General features: G+C 33.4%; 3 protein-coding genes across 6 annotated transcripts; 2 read left to right on the top strand and 1 right to left on the bottom strand.

Moving 5' to 3' along the window:
* The first annotated feature begins 695 nt into the window (after positions 1 to 695).
* On the top strand, positions 696 to 11,321 carry LOC129313183 (citrate synthase, mitochondrial). 4 transcript variants are annotated; one of them, XM_054956152.1, is made up of 21 exons: positions 747 to 850; positions 987 to 1,029; positions 1,203 to 1,269; positions 1,434 to 1,496; positions 1,941 to 1,982; positions 2,464 to 2,529; positions 2,675 to 2,740; positions 2,869 to 2,982; positions 3,135 to 3,198; positions 3,888 to 3,970; positions 6,121 to 6,170; positions 6,254 to 6,331; positions 6,478 to 6,606; positions 6,714 to 6,756; positions 6,893 to 6,979; positions 8,663 to 8,767; positions 9,158 to 9,265; positions 9,383 to 9,433; positions 10,225 to 10,298; positions 10,395 to 10,446; positions 10,995 to 11,321. In XM_054956152.1, exons 3-21 carry the CDS (start codon positions 1,219 to 1,221, stop codon positions 11,091 to 11,093), a joined length of 1,425 nt encoding a protein of 474 aa, XP_054812127.1. In that variant the 5' UTR covers positions 747 to 850; positions 987 to 1,029; positions 1,203 to 1,218; the 3' UTR covers positions 11,094 to 11,321. The 4 variants fall into 4 exon arrangements, with proteins under 4 accessions (XP_054812126.1, XP_054812127.1, XP_054812128.1 ...); XM_054956151.1 differs by lacking the exon at positions 987 to 1,029 and having other exon boundaries at positions 696 to 850; XM_054956153.1 differs by lacking the exon at positions 987 to 1,029 and having other exon boundaries at positions 771 to 830; positions 1,205 to 1,269.
* Positions 11,322 to 12,543: 1,222 nt separating this feature from the next.
* On the top strand, positions 12,544 to 15,098 carry LOC129313727 (uncharacterized). The gene is made up of 2 exons (XM_054957071.1): positions 12,544 to 12,866; positions 14,728 to 15,098. The coding sequence occupies exons 1-2, from the start codon at positions 12,739 to 12,741 to the stop codon at positions 14,975 to 14,977; spliced, it is 378 nt and encodes a 125-aa protein (XP_054813046.1). The 5' UTR covers positions 12,544 to 12,738; the 3' UTR covers positions 14,978 to 15,098.
* A 1,017-nt stretch (positions 15,099 to 16,115) lies between these two features.
* Positions 16,116 to 18,396, bottom strand: LOC129314413 (uncharacterized). The gene is made up of 3 exons (XM_054957857.1): positions 18,121 to 18,396; positions 16,748 to 16,855; positions 16,116 to 16,480 (listed from the first exon to the last, which is right to left on the bottom strand). The coding sequence occupies exons 1-3, from the start codon at positions 18,181 to 18,183 to the stop codon at positions 16,268 to 16,270; spliced, it is 384 nt and encodes a 127-aa protein (XP_054813832.1). The 5' UTR covers positions 18,184 to 18,396; the 3' UTR covers positions 16,116 to 16,267.
* Positions 18,397 to 19,839: the final 1,443 nt, after the last annotated feature.

The raw sequence follows: 19,839 nt of genomic DNA, 5'->3' as shown, positions 1-19,839 counted from the left end.
TCGTCATTATTTACAAATATTTAAAAAATTATTTAGGACAAATCTTAGCCAAAAGATAAATTACAACATGATTTTTTTTACTTAAAATTCTTCACTGTTACTAAGTTATTTATGCAACCATTGTCTCTTAGGTTAATTTTAATAGAATAATGTTTGAGGATCAAGGACAATATTATTAAGTGTCATTATTTTGTTATAAGCTATTTTGGCCAAAAAAATAATTTGGTTATAAACTATAACTTACTATTAGAATTTCAATATTTTTAAGCATCATTATTTTATTAATATATTATTGTTATTATAACTGTCCCATTTCTTTATGTGGTCAAAAATACTTTTATTACCTTTTTCTTGTTCATATAGTGAAGATTTGACTTCTTTACATTTAAATATATTTTAATTTGATATTAATTGTAATATTATTAAACGCAAAGCTGAAAAATATATTTTAATTTAATGAAGTGCTGAGAAAAGAAAATAAATTAAATAAATGCGTATATATATTCATATGTATGTATTTAAATTTTAGTGATTATGTGATTGTTTGTAATTGTGTATATACGTATATTAATTAACAAATTCACCTAGAGTCGTAGTCCTAATCCTAATTAAATTAATTACTTTTCCTTTGAGCCCAAAAGGGAAAATAAAAAAAAATGAAAATAAACCCCGCTTTTTGGGTCAGAAGAATGAACCCGGCGTGTTTCTTACAAATCAGAGTCTCAGCGTCGAATAATCACTTTCTGTTTTGAAAAGCGCTCGCCTCACACGCTCTTTCCGTCCTCTTCATTCTGAGAGTCGTAGCTGATCCCACATCTTTCGCACTTGTTACTTCTCCAACTTTTACTCCGTATGTTTTTCCTTTTTAATTTTCTTCTACTTTGAATTCTAATTTTCGTTCAAACCCCATACTATTTTCCATTCCCAGAATCCTGGTATATGCTGCTTATTTTTCGCTGATTTCATCTTTCATTCTCATTTATCAGTCTTCGATCACTTTTCGCCATTCCAGTTATCATTTTCTTTCGGGTCGGTATATGATCTGATTTCTTGCTCATTGAAGCTTTCGTTTCAAAAGAACTATGAAGTTTTTGTTGCATCCGTGATCTGTTATCATTTTTCTTATTGTTGAGCTGAACTTCTTGTTATATGCTCTTCTATATTGTTTGCCTCTGCTTTGTTAATGCTCAGAGTTGTTGTAGGTTATTGGGACAATAGATGGCTTTCTTCAGAAGTATTTCTGCACTTTCTAAGCTTCGCTCCCGCGTGGTGAGTGTGAAGGGGAAAATCCTTGAAATCCAATTTAAATTAAATTTACTTGTTTTCTTTTTTAATGCAAAGTATGGATTTTGTTTTTGTCTGGGTGTCATTTGTTGTATTATTTGCGTATGAGACTAATTTCTGCGGGAAAAAAAACTTGCTTGTGATTTCAGGGTCAACAGTCTAGCATCGCCGATTCAGTTAGATTGCTTCAAACTCAGAGCTCCAGTAATCTTGTAATCTCTCTCTCTCTCTCTCTGTGTGTGTGTGTGTTGTGTGTCTCTCTGGCGCCTGAAGTCTGAAGTTGACGACATGTATTGGGCTTGATTTATTGGGAATGTCATGTATATTCCAGGCTTGATATTATGAAATTGTTTTGAATTGGCTGTAGACTAGTTAGATATTATTTTCTGATTGAGTTGATATTTTCACGTGTGGGAAGTCGGAGGTTCTGAGACTTATCACTTGACGTTGAGCCTTTGAGCCATGGCTATTTGTTATTGATTTTTGAAATACTCGAAGTACATTCTTGTTTTCTGTTAAAAGCATTGTTAGTTCAACATACCTGATGTAAGAATTAAGAAAATTTCTTAGTTTAACATACAATGCTGGATGAAGTTGTTCTCTGGAACTCTTTCTACGTCCACTTCTGCTCATACTAGTTATATTCTATTATGTAGGATCTGTATTCTGAGTTGAAGGAGCTAATTCCCGAGCAACAGGTTTGTGACATTTCGTAGCTTTGATTTTATGTTGGACAGTTTATGTGCAACTAATGCTTTTTGCTTCTTTCCTTTATGTTTACTTTTCAGCCCTTTTTGTGTGCATTTTGAGTGTGACATATCTTTCTGACTTATGATGTTTATGCATATTAAGCAAGTGATTTGTATATTTTGTTAGGTTGAGTTTTTTTCAATTGAAAACTTGTATTAGGTGCTGGTACAATATATTCTTGCATGTGCTCTTACAAACATATAGCTCTTTCTGTAATGTGCATTCTATTCTAAGTTAGGTGGTAAGTATTGTACCTAGTTTGCAATCCCCTGTGATGATTAATTGTTGAGAAGAGGAAGATTTGCTTCTGTGCTTTGATTCTTGTTGCATAGCTTGCTAAACTTTAATTGATGTTTTGACTTTGGAATATGTTGGTACTCAATCCTGATCTATGTCAACATTTTTTTTATATTTTTATTCTGGTTACAGGAGCGTGTTAAGAAGCTGAAAAAAGATTATGGACAGGTTGAATTGGGCAAGACCACTGTTGATATGGTAAAAATTTATCTGTTGTCACAATATAAAGTTTGAAATTGATAACATCATTTTATCATTCTACCTTCCTTCTCCCCGTTTGTGAGATAGTAGATTGTATAGAGAAAAAGATCTAATCTATTTGTGCCCATCAACACCATTTAAGGTAATTGGTGGAATGAGAGGAATGACAGCTTTGTTGTGGCTAGGCTCATCAGTTGATCCAGAGGAGGTATTGGTCTAATGATATGCAGTTTTTTGGTGAATTATTTAACTTCCTAATGACTAGTTGATAAAATTCTGGACTTGCTATGTTTTTAGTAAATGGACCTTTGAGGTCAGGTTTCTTCTGTTTTCTAGGGAATTCGATTCAGGGGCATGTCAATCCCTGAGTGCCAAAAAGCTCTTCCAGCTGCTGTTCCTGGTGGGGAGCCATTGCCTGAGGCTGTTCTATGGCTTCTACTGACAGGGAAGGTACTTAACGTTTCTACATAAACAAATTGGAGTTAGTTTAGATTGTCTTACCTAAAATACCATAGCCTTGTATGGGGCTTTCATATCATGAGTGGTATTGATTTGGAACTTGACAATGATCTTAATTTCTTCATTTTTTCATTGTGTCCCAGGTACCAAGCAAAGCACAAGTAGATTCATTATCCCAGGAATTGCGAAGTCGTGCGACTATCCCAGGTTCACTTTTCCCCCTTGAAACTGTAGTTTGTCCCTTTTTTTTCTTATGTTGGTTATCAATGCAACCTTTAGACTTAACGTGCATTGCTTTAGTTGCTTTCTAAATGTTTTAATTGATCTTTTATCCAGTTTTTGAATATAGATATAACAACACATAAAATGTTGTATAGATATGAACCAAGGTTTCTGTTGTAATTGGCCCCAAGCAAATTGTCATGGATGCAGAACATACAGTTCTTAAAAAATATATCTCTTCTCTCCTTTTTTCAATTTTCTATTAGATCGACTAGAATAGATTTTGAAAGTTTAGATATAACAATCCTTTAGTGTCCTTTTATGGTTTGTACTTGAGGTCTCTTTTTTGTTGTTGCTGTATTCCGCCTCCATTTGTTTTTTAATATTTATGGTTCCTGTTTGAGGAGATGCTCATCTCTCCTGATACAACGTACCATGCACTTGTAAACTTATATGGAGTTCATGCTTTGATGTGTCATGTCTGCGTTGAGATTTGCTCTTTGCTTCTGTGTCACTTATATGCTTCTGGTGTGCCTTTCTTTTTTATTCCCCATGGTCTTGGGTTACTATAATATTTTTCTGCCAGTTTGTTGATAAGGGTGTTCTTGATACTGTGACTTCAGTCTTGATGTGACCAAAAGGCATTTATTGTGTATTTGTACTTTTCCTTGCAGATTATGCTTTTAAGGCTATCAATGCCCTGCCTGTTGAAGCTCATGCAATGACTCAGTTTGCTACTGGCGTCATGGCTCTTCAGGTTGAATAGCATATTTCATTCTGAGTTATGCGAAAACTGAACTGCTTTTTCTTTCTGTGGTTGAGTTAATACATCTGTTATCATACACTTGTATCATAATATGATCTGCTGGGTGGAAAATTTCATACATGCTAGAAAATAGTTTGTGTGACAAATAGACCTCTTGAGTATTGACCTTTATGGTGTTATTTCTGTTCAGGAAAATGGCGCATGTTTCTTCATGTTTTAATTTAATTTATAACTTAATATGTTTTTAATAGTAATGAACTAGAAAAGGTAAACTTGGATCAGACAGGAATAAAGATCTTGGGAAACTTATATGCCTTTGTGAGATCCCAATATCTTTCCTCACCTATAATTAATATTTTTTAAGGGGACAGTGGGGAGAGCCAGAATTCTAGAAACAAAACGAGAATATGGAAAAGAAACATAGATGCTTTCAATGACTACCACAAGCCATTCTTGCATTGATAAACTCATTAATAATCATCTAACAAGTGCCTTCTACTGGTCTGATCTCCACAAACTCCATCATTGTCAATGTAGATAAAGTATTGCTCAAAAACCTATAGTTCCATGCATATTAAGATAATTATTTTATCACTTTCAGAATGGCTTAATGAGTCAAGTGTTTCCTTTGTGCGATGTCACTTAACTGGTGGGATCTCTAGCAAAATTTATTTAACTGAGATATACTGTTAAAAACGTCTTATATGCCTGTTAGTTTTTGGAACTGGAAATATATTTTTGTGCCATGAGGCAATGTAACATCAATGAAAGTTAATTCTAGTTTTGCAACTTAGTCTAATTTGCAGGTGTTATTTATCTATATTTATTCTACCTTTGAATAAGTGGTACTTTATGTTGGAACACTTATTTTTGGGGGATGAGAATTTGGCTGATCGCTTCTACCCTTCAATTAGTCTTAAATAATATCTGAGGGTTGCTGATGCGAGATTTTTCTTTGGGTATGTTTCCAATGCAAGACATTGTTTGGGGCACAAAAATCTAAATCATTGCAGGATTTAACTGACGCATGACTGCTTTTCATAGAAGCCTATTTGGTTAGTCTAATTGACCTTAGGCTACGGCAGGGAATTTTGGTGTGAAGAGAAAGGTAGTGGAGAGAAAGAATGGAAAGGGAGCAGTACGAAGCATCTCCTTATTTATTTGATAACTTTATTTGGAGAGGGATTGAGGGGAATTCTAAAATTCAAATATTAAGATATAGTCATCATATACTATGTTTCAGGTTCAGCACAAAAGGGCTACACCATTTTTTTTTAACACTATACCATTATTTAAAACAATAAAACTCAAATCCTCTGATTTGGGGAAGCGAGAAAAAATGAGGACTTTCAGTCAACTTGTCTCTGGCATTGGCAACTCTCATCCACTCCATCGCTCCTGTATTTGCACCATAAATCCAAACACATGTTTAGCTTGCTGCCAGAGCACTTTGTGTTCATTATTATATGCAAGGTTGAGTTGGCATTTGCTAGTTAATGTCTGACGTGGAGGCAGTGAGACACATACTCAGACAATAGTGGAATAGAATTAACTAGGAATTGGATGCCTTTGAAGTTACTTGAATGTCGCTTTCCAATTATAGGTAAAATTATTTTCATGACGACTGAGGCACCATGGGATCTCTTTCCTCAACAGCTTGCTTCTAGAGAAAGACACTTCATTCTGCTTGGTATCCTTTCATTTGTGTCGATGCTAGTGGTTAATAGCTCTAGAAAAGGCTACTTGGTGACCCATGTAATATGAAATATCTTAGTGGCATATGATATCTAATAGTATGGGTTATTCAATGGGATACATAAGTGGGGTGATTCTCCCACCAGTTAGCTTTTCTGGAGAGGGTGCCGCAACCTGTTGAGTACCTATCACTTTCTCAGTTTTGTATTTTTCTTTGTTTTCCCTTTTTTAGTTTCCTTTGATATAATTTTTTACTCCCATATCCTTAAAATTCCATATCTTCCTTTGCCGAAAAATATTTTTGGAAGAAGATAGAGGCTTAGTTCATTAACTGTTAGGGTTAATGAACATGATAAACCAAACTTTTCTGCTTATTTGCTGATGGCATCGTTAACTTCTCTGTAGTAGCTGAGAAATGAGTTACAATCATTCATTTCATCTTCCAGGTTCAGAGTGAATTTCAGAAGGCATATGAGAGTGGGATTGCTAAATCAAAGTGAGCTTCTGAATTTCTTTTTTCTTTTTCAAAACTTATTGCACCTTAGAAGTTACTTTAGCAGATATCTTATGTTGATATAGGTATTGGGAGCCAACGTACGAGGATTGCATGAATTTGATTGCTCGTGTGCCAGCAGTTGCTGCTTATGTTTATAGAAGGTATGCAAATCATATAATCCTCATCATTGCTACTTAATCAAATTTCTGTGGGTAAGTTATAAGATGATTGATCAATATGTGTTTATGGCATTTCTGCTAGCTTTCTTATGATTGGATCAATTAATGTATTCTTGTACTTCTTAAAGGAAATATAAGGATGGAAAAGTCATACCAATGGATGATTCTTTGGATTATGGTGCTAACTACTCCCACATGTTGGGATTTGATGATCCAAAAATGCTCGATTTTATGAGGCTGTATATCACCATCCATAGGTTTGTTTCTCCATTGATATCCTATGTTTATGATGACTTATAAACTTTTCTTCAAACAACCGCCAAATGTTTTTCTGCTTGACATGTTAGTTAAAACTGGATTGCAGTGATCATGAAGGTGGGAATGTTAGTGCTCACACTGCCCACCTAGTAAGTCATCTTTGTTATTTATGTTTTCTTTCTTCTGTAATTCTGAAACTTGTGAGATAATATAATTTTTTTAATTATTGATGAAGACCTTTCTTTGTTGATGCCTCTGTTTCTTTCTTTTATGTGTTCAATCCAGGTTGCTAGTCCACTTTCAGATCCTTTCCTTGCTTTTACAGCTGCTCTGAATGGTTTAGCTGGCCCACTGCATGGCTTGGCCAATCAGGTTGCTTTATTTATTTGTTTATTTATTTTAACTCTCTCCCACTGTTTCATTTGCACGCACTTGCTCACACACACCTTTCTTTTAAATATGGTTCATCTTTTGCTGTTTTGAAATGTCCTTAGTTTTTTATATTTACTATTGGGAAGTCCCCATTCTACTCTTATTTCTAGCCCCAGTTTTCTGCACTAATGGTTTTCTTTTGCTAGCTAATGCAGATATACTTTAATTGGTTTAGAATGTGAAAAAGCATGCATGTTTCACTTTCTTAACTAATTTTCTAAAAAAATGATGCATGTTTCACATTAGTATGCTTTCCATGGAAACTCAAGAATTGAGTGTCAACGAATGACCTTTTTTTACATCGATTTACAAAGTGAGAAAGCTCCTAAACTAATGACTGTTTACTCATGTTCTAGATTTTCAGTAGATTACTTGACCCCAATTTTGTTTTCTTTTTCCCCTTCTTGTCAGTAACTTAATCCACAAAAGACAATATTATTTCCTGTTTAATAAGACTTAAAAATTTCATAAAAGTAAGCTAGAAAATTTCTCTGTCCCAGATCAAGATGAACAATTTAGTGTTCCGAACTAACTATTTGGGAGCATTGTATTGACAATTTTAAGATCTTTAATCAAGAAAGAAACTGCATGGTCGAAATTTATAAGCTCAGAGAAACTGCTTCGTAAAAGTAATAAGTGGATAGGAAAATATGTAGCCCTTGTTCCCTGCGATCTAACTGAGTTTGTGCACGCCATGAAGTCAATATATAAAATAGTGAAAATTACTAATGGCCAAGAATTCAATTACTGTACTGTGCTGAAAATCTTTCTAGTTGAACAGGAGTCGACTTTTTGGTTAAGAAACTCATGCCAATGCTTTTAATTTCCTCATCCTTTGATCTCTTCCTTTGTCATCAAAGTAATGCTGTTTATGGGCTTTGTTAAAGATATTATCAATTCCATTCTTTCCTTCTCCAAACAACTCAATCTTTTGGAATGAATTATTTCTTAATATGGTATTAAAGACTTTTTGAACAGAGTTGGGAGTTCAAACTCTACTGCTCCTATTCTTTCAAGTAACTTAATTTCAGCAGAATGTATGATTGGCTTGTGCTTTATCCTTTGCTTCAAGCTGGACAAAATTTCACAAGGGGCCATGTTAAATATGTGCGCACGTGCGTATCAAAACCATTCCTCGGCGTTTACTCAATACCATGAGTTTTCAAGATAAAATGTGTTTTTGGCTAGCTAGAAATCCAATACATTCTAGTTTTAGGAACAAGTTACTTGGCATTTAAAAAGCTTTAGCACAATTGTCTGCTGAAGTTAAGTGTAGGAGGGTTTTCCCATCAGTAATTATGCATGTGGCTTAGATCCATTAATTATCAAAGTATTCCGTGATAGGGGTTTATTTTTTCTCTTTTAATTTTTTTTTTATAAATTAGTATCTAGCTCCTTACAGTTGTATTTATTTTAGAAGGAGCACGATGCTTGAACTTTATGATCTTTCTTTCCCGGCTATAGCAGTAAACTAGTGCTTGTTCTGACCTTTTGAATTTTTATCAAATCTTGACTTATCATGTCAAGTTGAAAAATTGTTCTGATCATGGCCCATCTCTGTCTCTGTTATATGTTATTGATTTTGGTTCCCTTATTCTTCTCCTTTTTTTTTTTGGGTTTCAGGAGGTTTTGCGTTGGATCAGAAATGTTGTTGAAGAGTTTGGAACTCCGCACATAAGTACAGAACAATTGAAAGACTATGTTCATAAAACATTAAATGGTGGTCAGGTAATGTAGTGACTCATATTCAATGAAGAATTTTAAGTCTATTATTATTCTGGCAAATGAATCTAGGATGGATGTTTTCAGTGAAGTGTGAACATACACTGTCCATTGCTACACACAAGACAAATCCGGAAGGAAATTCATTCAACTGTTCATTTTATCTGCATTAAAGGATTTGTTGGCTGACGGGCATTAAAGCACTTTGTGATATGCATCTGGAGCTATACATTTTGGTTTTTTCCTTGCCATAAGAATTTCTCAAATAGTACTATGTATCTGTTTGCACTTAAAGATTTTTTCCAAACTGAGATTTACTGTCTCATGATAAAATTTTTCTGTGGAGAACCTTTGGTAACTTGATAGGGTTGGCTGTTTTGCTTTTTGAATTAGCAGGTTATACCTGGATATGGACATGGAGTCTTACGCAAAACAGACCCAAGATACACATGCCAGAGGGAATTTGCATTGAAGCATCTGCCTGATGATCCACTGTTCCTGCTGGTTATATCACTTTTTTCCTAATTTGATTGTGTTAATTAGGGGTGCCTTCTTGTGGCAAAATCAAGGTCTATTTGCTACAAATCTGCTTGATTTAATTTTGATTTGTGATCACCGCAGGTATCCAAGCTGAAAGAGGTTGTGCCTCCCATTCTTACTCAGTTAGGCAAGGTAATGTCCTTATTTTTGAATGAATGTAAAAGAAAATCTTATAGAAGATATCATCTTATTTTTTATTGAATGCAAAATCATCTAGCCATCTGCTTCCAATTATGATAATTTTTGAATTGAATACTTGCTTGGCTGCTCAACATTGACAGAATAATACTTGTTTGTAAGGGTAATTGAAAACAGAACAGGCCTTGGACAATGTACGAGGATAAAAGGATTCCTAATTTAAACCTGAGCTTTTATTGCTTATTGTATTATAGGATTTTAGGTCTTTATTGAGTTGCTTAGAATTGTTGGTTTAGTCCCATCAACTCAAAAAAATCATAGTAAATATTTCTTGTGCATTGCTTTTAGGACCAAAATAAAAAAGCATTTCATCAAACAACAACAACAACAACAACAACAACAAGCCTTTGTCCCACTAGGTGGGGTCGGCTACATGGATTGCAAGACGCCATTGAATAATTATGTCTTGTGTCCTTGATTGTGTTGATAACATGTCCATCGTATGTGGGATGACTTGAATTCTGGTTTTTGGTCCTGTACTGCGTAGTCATTCAGTCCTTCCTTCCTCATCCCAGACAGACTATGAACGTCAGTCCAGTCTGGTTCTTTTGGTTATAAAACTTCAATTTTGTTGCATAGGCTGCTTTCTTTTCTTTTCTTTTCTTTTCTTTTTTCTCCCTGTTCTTTCTCTTGTAAGTAGATATCAAAGCTCTACTGGGTAGTTCCTGGCTACCAAGCATAGCATGTTCTTCTGATTGTTGACTTCACGGTTTTCAATGTTGCAGGTTAAGAATCCATGGCCTAATGTTGATGCTCACAGTGGAGTACTTTTGAACTACTTTGGCTTAACTGAGGAAAGGTAGGTGTCACTTCTATATGCTGTTCCGCTTGAGATATTTGTTATTATACAACTAATTTGAGGATGATTATAATGCACTTTATACATTTTGGACAGCTATTACACCGTTCTCTTTGGTGTATCAAGGAGTTTTGGAATTGGTCCTCAGGTTTGCCATTCTCTTCGGTCTCACTTGAGTCAACAACTATTCTTGTCCCCAAATTGTTTTAGCCCTTTTAGCTAACTTCCAAAGATTAGTGACTGCACTAGTTATCTCTACGAATACATCAAGTGACAGATATACCAAAGCTGGCAAAAGAAAAAGAAAAAAGAACATAGAGATACCATAAGGAGACTAAAGAAATACTCTCTCAGGTCCAAAATATAGAACATTTTTAACTACCTTCACTAGGATTAAGAAAAGTAGGTAAATGTGGTTTGTATAATTGAATGGGTAAAAAAAATTAGCACTACTTTTCAATTAAAATCAATATATCTTAATTACCTTTATTTTCTTTCTTATATGATCTCTCTCTACAGTATTAATTAGGGCATTTGTGGAAAAGAAAAATTTAATGTTCTATATTTTGAACTGGAAGGGGTATAATAACTTAGGAACCTGATTATTAATAGATTCTTTATTGCTGCCTCAAGTTTCTAAGAAAAAGTTGTTTCTGTGATTTTTTTTTTTTGATATAATGTTTCTGTGTATTTCAGCTGATATGGGACCGCGCCCTTGGGATGCCACTTGAAAGGCCCAAAAGTGTTACATTGGAGAGACTTGAGGAATTATCTGCAAAAGCCACATCATCTTGAAATATAAAACATGTCTTGTGAAGATGGAATTTCTCATGGGAGATGTGAGGTGGTATAAAATTGAAAATTTGGTTCAAATTCATTGAGGGATATTTTTTTCTCTGTTTAGGTGAGGTATCCAAAAGGTTTTGGATTTAGGTGTAAAAAAAATATGGGGGATTTTTCCCCCCACATGTTTAAGATAGCATCAAATAAAGGAATTACCGAAATGTTCTTGTTCTTGGTTTATTTACTTTTGTTATTGATCAACGAAACTTCCAGTTTTGTTTTCTAATAATCAATAATATGCCAGTTTTTTCATTTGTAACGTATGTTAAGTGGTTTATTTTATCTGTACATATCAAATGAAGAAGACATGGAAGTATGTAAGTTAATATTAAATGATAAATCACCATATGAATTTGGTCACTTAATTATTTTGTGAAAGACAAGGGCTAAAAAAGAAAATGTTGTAAAAGAAACAAGGAAAATAAAAAATAAGTTATTCTTACGTATGTGAAATGTTTTGTACAAATGTATGAGTATTAATGCTTAAAAAATTATATTAAATTTCACCACCAAATCTAAGTCTTTTATATGCATAAGATAAATGTACATTGTGTAATTAATTAGGAAGTGATGGGCAAAATCTTGCCAGAGGATTGAGCTGGTTCTTGGGACCTAGGCTTCTTAAAAATTGATTTGATAGCCCCACCTTGTAACCTACGTAAAACTTGAGAATCTATTGTGTGTATGTCTCCTTGGTCAAAATGTAAATTTCTTTCATAGTTATATATTCGTACTTTTATCCATTCTTGTTACATGACATTTTTAATTACCTGACAATAATTAAGTTATTTATTTTTATTTAAAATAAAATAAACTTTCAGTCTAATCCTTTTTTAAATAAAAATTTTTAAATTTATATTACATTCTCTCATTTTAATGAATTTAAAAAGAGATAATATTAAAAAAAATATAATTAACAATCCAGTGTTTTATACTAATGACCGTTAGAAGAAATATATATCAATTAAGGATTATTTATTATTAAAATTTAAATAAATAATTATCAATTTAGGTTAGTTTTTCATCAACAAATATTCATTTACTTTTTCCGTTTAAAAATGTAAGGTATTTTTAATCGAATTTCATTCCTCGATAAAATAGTTACCTACTTTTAAATTAACCCTATTTTTTATATTTACCTCAATTGAACACTCTATAGTAAATATAAAATAACTATCAATAAGGGTACTTTTTTAAAAAAATAATGATTATATCTCAAAAGACTTAAAATGTTTTATATTTTTTAACATTTAACTCTTTAAAAAATATTTTATATTTTTAAACGAGGGAGTAAGTTTCAGCAATAATTTATTATAAATTGATAACAATATTTTTTTTTTTTGGGACAATAATTCGCTGATCCTTCGTAGCTATTTTCCCCACGTAGAAAGAGGTTTTTGTTCACCACACGGGGAAAACTTCCGGGAAAAGACCCCGACGCTGACTCTCCTTACTGAGGGACGTTTTTATTCTCATACTTTAGAGCGACCATAACGAACAAATTTGGCAATAAAAGGAAAAAGGCTATGGATATAAATTTTGACTAGTGAGGTTTTGTTCTGGGTAATATTGAAGTGAAAACGAACACTTGAGTGAAATGGCTTCACTATCTGCTGCAAGACCAGCCAATCTGATGACGTTAGGGTTTTCTTCAAGAGCTTTAATCCCCACGATTAACGCTGTTAAACTATCTACCAGGGTTTCTTCTGCATCTTCCAGGCTCAGGTTTATTCATTTCCTCGTTGTCTTTTTGTTTTACCTCCCTTGCTTGTATAGATTTGTCTTCAGATTTCTCCCTTTTTCGTTTCTGGGTTCTTGATTTCAGGACCCCACACTGAAAAAAAACCTTCTCCCTCAATGGTTTTGTTTCCAAATCTTAACTTGCATTTCATCCGCTAATTCATGTCACAGTTACACTCTCTGCACACTGAATTGTCTATTTAAATATGCAGTGTTAGTTATGAGCATTATAATTGCCATTGTTCTTCATACTTGACTGGTTGGTGATAGAATTATTAGGAGACTGTAATACTTTTGCACTTCCTATTCATCTCCATGGACATAATCTCTTGGTCCATCATATATCTTGGAGTAAAAAAGAAAATGTGAGGCAATTGCATGTACGAGAATGTTGGGTTAGTTGCGTATGCAAAACAAATCAGGAAAATATCTGACACTCCATTTCCTTGATAAAAGTTTGAAACCATGCTGGAACATTTTTGAAGATCTTAATGTAAGTGAAGGATAAGGAAGGAGGCCAAAAGATGAACGAGAATTGTGCAGAACGAGAATTGTGGATGCTTGGGAGTCGGTGTTATTAATTGAAGATAAAAATATGGAAGTATAGGAAATGGAAAATTGGACATTTTTAATTCTCTTAGATATAATGAGAAAAGTCACTATCTTTGGTTTACTTGGATTGAAAGTTGAGGTCATTACCCCAGTGGCCTTACCAGATTGGGCTTTGAGCTTTTGTAAGTGCGAGGCGTCCTAATGACCAAGAACTTTTGAATTAAGGAACATTATGCTAAGTGGTCAAGCTGCATATTATTATTAGTTATATATCTCATCCGATGCTGAGCATCAGTGAGAGGGTATAGGTTTAAGTTGTTCCATATTTCTTTTGCTTGTAAGCGATGGCTGCAATGTCTTGCCTTGTTTTCTCAATTCTCAAGGACACCATCAAGAAATTGTGTTTGCAACCAAAAGTTGCTTTACATTTGAAGAACAACAACACAATCAGGTGTTTCTTCTGTTTACGTATGATCTCCAATAAGCTTGCATTTGTTTTTTGGGAACAAGTGAAAAAACAGATCATCAGCCTTGTGTCCAAAACAAGATTCTTTAAAGAGTGTGATGTTGGTACATGTGACACAATTAAACTGTTTATTCCTATGAGGAAATTTGCATTGCAGTTCTGCTAGAAGTTGGGCACTGAAATATTAGGATTTGAGTTTATATTACTTGCTTAAACTGTTAGTGCTTTTCAGCATTGTGATCCCTGCTGGTGGGATTTAATTTACGTTTCCATGAGTTGATAATTGTGAAGGTTTTAGATTTTAGAAGTTAACTAAGCAAACCTGCTGTCTGGGGCTGAGTGGTTTTGTGGAAAGAATGGCCATTTGTGACTACACTTCAAATCTAATACAAATCTCCTCTCAATATCACTAAAATTACACAGATACCTCTCTTAGTCTTAAAATTTACATGAACTTCCTTTGAAAACAAACTGTAAATTATGCATAATTGCACTTGAGTTTTGTTGAAATTATATTTAATTTTCCTCCATTTTCAAAATTTTACACCAACCTCCATTAGAAAAATACAAAAGGTCTGTAGCCTCTGCAAATTTAGGGAAAGCCTGTATCATTACTATTTGTCTTCAGAGAAAATTGTGCAAGTTTAGAAAATAGAAGAGATGTTTGTACAACATTTTGCTTTTAAAAAAGATTCGTGCAAGTTCAAAGGAGAAAAAAACTGAAAAAAGAAAATGAAAAAGTTCACGCAGCTTGAACAAAATTTAATGAAGACTGCTATATAATATAGTCCAACTTATATTCATTCTGGCCTTGCTTCTTGTCCATAGGTTTGATGGTCTCACAGGATCACAAATAAGTCAGAAGCAGGTCATAGTTTCTGCAACTAACTCTTCATCTGGTTCTGGCAATAGAAAGACAAGTAATGAAGAAGGTGGAAAACTAAGTAGTGGTGCAGAAGGGCCTCCTCTGCTTACAATTCTGGCAGGAGCCTTGGTCTTTCTGTTTTTCTGTTGGCTTATTGGATCCATTCTAACGTGGCTCATTAGTCTGATTGTCAATGTAGCTTCACCAAAATAGAGTTTCCTTTGCATCATCAAGCTTTATTTGTAATTATCAGTTTCGTTAACGTAGTTGGACATGACATGAAATGTCTTGGATCCAATGCATTTTAACTCTTCCTCTGTGGATTACACCATCACATCATATTCTGATTCCACTCGCTAATAGATAAAAGTAATTACTATTCTAGTTAACTCACTGGAACTTGCTGAATCACATGTGAAAGGTTCTCATACAAGTCTTCTATGTTGAGCAGACTTCTGTGTTCAATAAAAAGATTAAACTCCGACTTATCAAGACGGGAGTGAATCGTTACCATCCCCTTATCGGATTGGTGAAGGATATTAGAGTTATTATTAAAATAAATTAGAGGAAGCCAACAAAAGTTGATTCAACAAAAATGTGACTTATTTTTGAAGAGTATGGACTAGAATTCTGCTGTAGATGCGAAGGTTTTCATGGTAGGTAATTTGTAAGCATTTCTTTAAGTATGTAAATTAAAATTTAATTCAACTAAACCTTTTTTGAATCAGGATTTTTTTTGGATACAATTACTCATTATTTATGATTTATTTCTATGTAAAGTTGTTTTATCAAATGTTTATTAAAGAGACTACTTGGATACTCGATTAGACGACAAGTTTTCCTTACTCACTTTCGGAAGACATAGTTACGTTTCTCCACCTTGGAGAGGGCAAAAGAGGTAAAAAGGTTAGGCCTTAAGATCTTTTTTTTTTTTTAAAAAATAAACTTCCATACTAATTTTTTTTTTGTATTTTTATTAAGATTCTTTAATTAAATGTATAAATTTTACTTATAAGATGGCCAATACATATTTAAATTGAGACATACATTTATAAAACAACATCCAAGCAAGGTCATGCTTTAATTAAAGAACTATACTTTTTAGTCATCCGAAACTAAACAAGTATCATGTTGGTATTGAAAAATCATACGCTAAGTCTCCATTTTAATTAGAGTTTAACAACCAAGATATAGCCTAACTTCATATAAATGATCTCTTATAGAAAAAATCTCGATCTTAATCTTCTAAAAATGATTCCATAAAAATCGAGTCCCTCAGTTGTTCACAACTTCGCTTCATGCATGCTAGTATTTAAAAGTTTAATTTTGCTTCAACTTCATCTTTTCAAAATATAAGATCATAACACAATCTTTATCAAGGTGAGCACTTGTATTCTGGGTGTTAGAATGATAAAGAACGCTCTAGACCATAATGCAATAAAAAAGCATCATTCTTTCATTAAAATGGCATACATAAAAGAAATTATTTATTAAAAAAAAAAACTACGGAGTTTTATCGTCAGTTTGTGTCTTGTCTCCTACAGTAGTAAAATTACGCCTTTCCTCACAGGTCGCAGTTATAACTGGCATCCACACATCAGCTGTACCACTCAAGAGTGATTGCACTTGTGGATCTGCAGCCATGGCTGATGATATCATCTCATCCACATCATCTATTTTTGCTGACAATTTATCCAACTGTTCGGCTATTGCCAACTACATAGAGACAAGAGTTGAAAATAGAAACCTTAAATTTTAGCTAATTCAAAAGTAGAAATCACATTAACTCAAATCAAGTTAGGAACAGACTTTCAAGAGTTCTTTTGTGTATTTGTTTGCTATCAAATTCATATAACGTGGATTTTTTTTTTTTTTTTACTACTCACCATCTACTGTTGACTGTTTAAACAATAGCGAACAGTTAAAGAACCTTATTTAGGTTTCTTCCATCAAGTAACTAAGGAAGTATGGAGTGAAAATTACCTCATCAAGCGGCTGGGTTGAATTTGAAGGAACCTTTGTAACCTCCAATCCTAGAGCTTCAATTTTTGAGCGAAGTTCGACCTCTTCCTCATTCGTTAATGCTTCCACCTACACAGATTACCAAGAAATGCTTAAATCCCCTTCATGACTTTACAATATCTCACTGCAGAAGTATTACATCTAACTTTGTATAGCAAGGATCAGTAACGAATCATGTGGTGAAGGTGAACCAAACAAGAGATGCAAAAGATGTTGTATATTCATACGCAATCTTGATTCAAACTATAAAACACTAAACCATGAGCTGCAAATTGTATTATGACAATTATCTTTAAGACAAAAAGGTATGCTAATGCCAATAGAGACGACAACAAGCCTTATCTATAAGACAGGGTTAACTATTTTGATGCCAACAGAGAAAAGAAATTAAATTCAGAACAGAAAGCAGCGAATACAGTATACTGATAATTATTTGAAATGCACCATGAAATGCTATTCAATCATTTTGGGGCAGTATTGACACTAAAGAAGATTAGTAGCACGTACTGCAAAAATGCAGTTCATTGTTTTGATGTTATAAGGAGATATTGAAGATTTCATAATTCCAAATTCCAATCGAAAATCTTTAGACTTCTGCTATTGTTAACAAACATGATCCATATAATCAACAGCTTATTTCAAAGATTTTGCCAATTGCGCATCCTAAGCAGACATGCCAACGTGCAAGCTTATCTGCTTTCTGTCCCATATCATAGAATTGTGAGATTTGAAAACATCAATGTCTGATATACAAGCGGACATGCAGAACATGTAGATACTTGTTATTACTTAACAAGTGTCAAAGTGATATTGAAGGGCCATTGGGTCAATGCCAACAAATTGAGAACTAAGAGATGTCACAGTGCTGACTCATAATGATGCATAACACAGTTACGTTATTGGATATTTTAGCAATGCAGTCCCAAAAAGCAACCAGATAAAACAACAATGGGAACGCAATTCTGGTAATTCACTTGCATACTTAACACCCCTAATAAAAAATGGCCGTATAAAAATGATCATCATCAAATATCAATAAAAAAAAAAAAGAAATCTTCAGCTAGTATTCTGAAACAATTCCTCTACGCATGTCCTCTTTAAAAAGCATTCAAATTCAACTTTCCGTTAAACGGGATGGTAATATTGTAGACAGATCATAAATTTCAGAAAAAACGACACCTGGAAGCTTCGTTACCATGCCGAAGACGAAAATCATTGTTTCTCGTACAAAATCATTGAAATCCAATAGCATAGCGCAAGTACAAGAAAGTAAACCTAAGCAAATTCATAATCATATTTAGGGCCAAATTAATCAAAAGATTGGAGCAGTATACCTCCTGAACAAGAGTGGAAAGAAGCTGAAAGAGTTGAGCGTCGGGTTTGCCTTGTTCTGCCATGGATTTTGTCGATCTAAGAGAATTTAGATTCGGTATCTCGAAATCGATGATTTTATTCGGAGGGAGGCGCGTGGTTTCACGTCCCGCCTTCTCGGCTTGCTCCCGTTGTTGTAACGGATCGGAGGACGCAGTGGGGAGGCGTAACGGTGTCAAACTGTCAACGCTGACAACGCAGATACGTTACACATCCGTTCGCCAAAAAAGACAAAAAAAAGGAAAAGCATTGGGGAGAAGAACACGAGACTTAAATTATTTGGCAAAAGTCCCAAAAATTCCATTAAAATAAATATTGGGAAAATGGCAGTGAGGGTATGTAGAAGAAATTGAAAAAATAGCGAGGGCTCTAATAATTAAAAATTTATTTCATTATGTATAGATGAACCTTTAATTATTCAGAATTTTACTACTTTTTTTCTTCTTCTTTTAGGAATCCTTGTTGCCATTCTCCATAAAATATTTCATCCATCTCTCATTCTTCAGCATCAAATGTTAATATCTCCATAAGTGAAAAGACAAAAATTCCCTTTAAATAAATTGATAATGCTATGTTGGTTTTTTTTTAATATAGGAAAAATGTACTATTTAATTGTGAAAAATTTACATGCTTGGTTAATTTCCATAATAGAATGACAAACTTTCATGAAAAAATAATTAACCTAAAAGCTTGATGCATCTGACTTTGGTTTTTTAGGAAAAAAAATGTACTATTTTATTCTAGAAATTTACATGTCTCAGTATCTTCAAAATCGAAAGACAAGTTTTGCAAAAAAAGAAAATAAAATTAAAGATTCTCAAAGAGAACCAAAAATAAAAGATTTTTGCATATATTTGAGTCTCATGGTCATTCTCCCCAGTTACTCCCCCCAAGGGAAGAATGATAAAGAGATCTCAAAATAATCAATTAATTTAAATTAGATTTCAAGTGTCAAACTTCATAAATTTGTAACTCAATCTTTTAATTTTGCAATTGTATTGTGATGAATTTGTAACTTATTTTTTAAATTTTAACATGGTTGAAAAATTAAAAAAATAAGTTAAATTTTAACATGGTTGCAAAATTAAGAAATTAAATTGTAAATTTCTGAAATTTAACATTTAAAAATTAACTTAAATTAATTGGTACCTTAGAACTTCTTTGTCATTCTCCAAAAAAAAAAAACAAAAAACAAAAAGATACGTTACATATGTTACATATCTGAATGATGTCAAACGTTTAATATTTGTTGTAACGGATTAGAGAATAATGAAAAAAATACCAATGGATGAGCTATGAGGGGAACAAAGTCCCACATCAGGGAAAAAGGTAAGGAGGGTGAACACGTTTCATCTATACAACTGTGTTGCTTCTCGTACAGGCCTCATTCAAGATGCACAAGGAATATGGAGAAAAGTATTCATAAAAAAAATATTGGATTTCAACATTTTGTTGGAATCAATCTCATACATCCCTTAGTCAACGTTTTTTTCTTTCTTCTTTTTTGGTGATTCCCCACTGATGCAATCAATCTTATGTAACGATTATTCTAATTGCATTCTCTTTTGACACTATCAAAAAGATTAGAGATTTTATCTTAAAAAATTAAACTATCACACTTAATCACATTTTTAGAAAACAAAATAAATGTGTGAATTGACATGCCCCCGATAAACATAATA

This window comes from Prosopis cineraria, unplaced genomic scaffold (assembly GCF_029017545.1).
Source record: "Prosopis cineraria cultivar Desert tree isolate PC_DT_omini unplaced genomic scaffold, ASM2901754v1 PC6, whole genome shotgun sequence".
Classification (NCBI taxonomy): domain Eukaryota; kingdom Viridiplantae; phylum Streptophyta; class Magnoliopsida; order Fabales; family Fabaceae; genus Prosopis; species Prosopis cineraria.
This window is presented reverse-complemented; position numbering and strand designations above follow the sequence as displayed.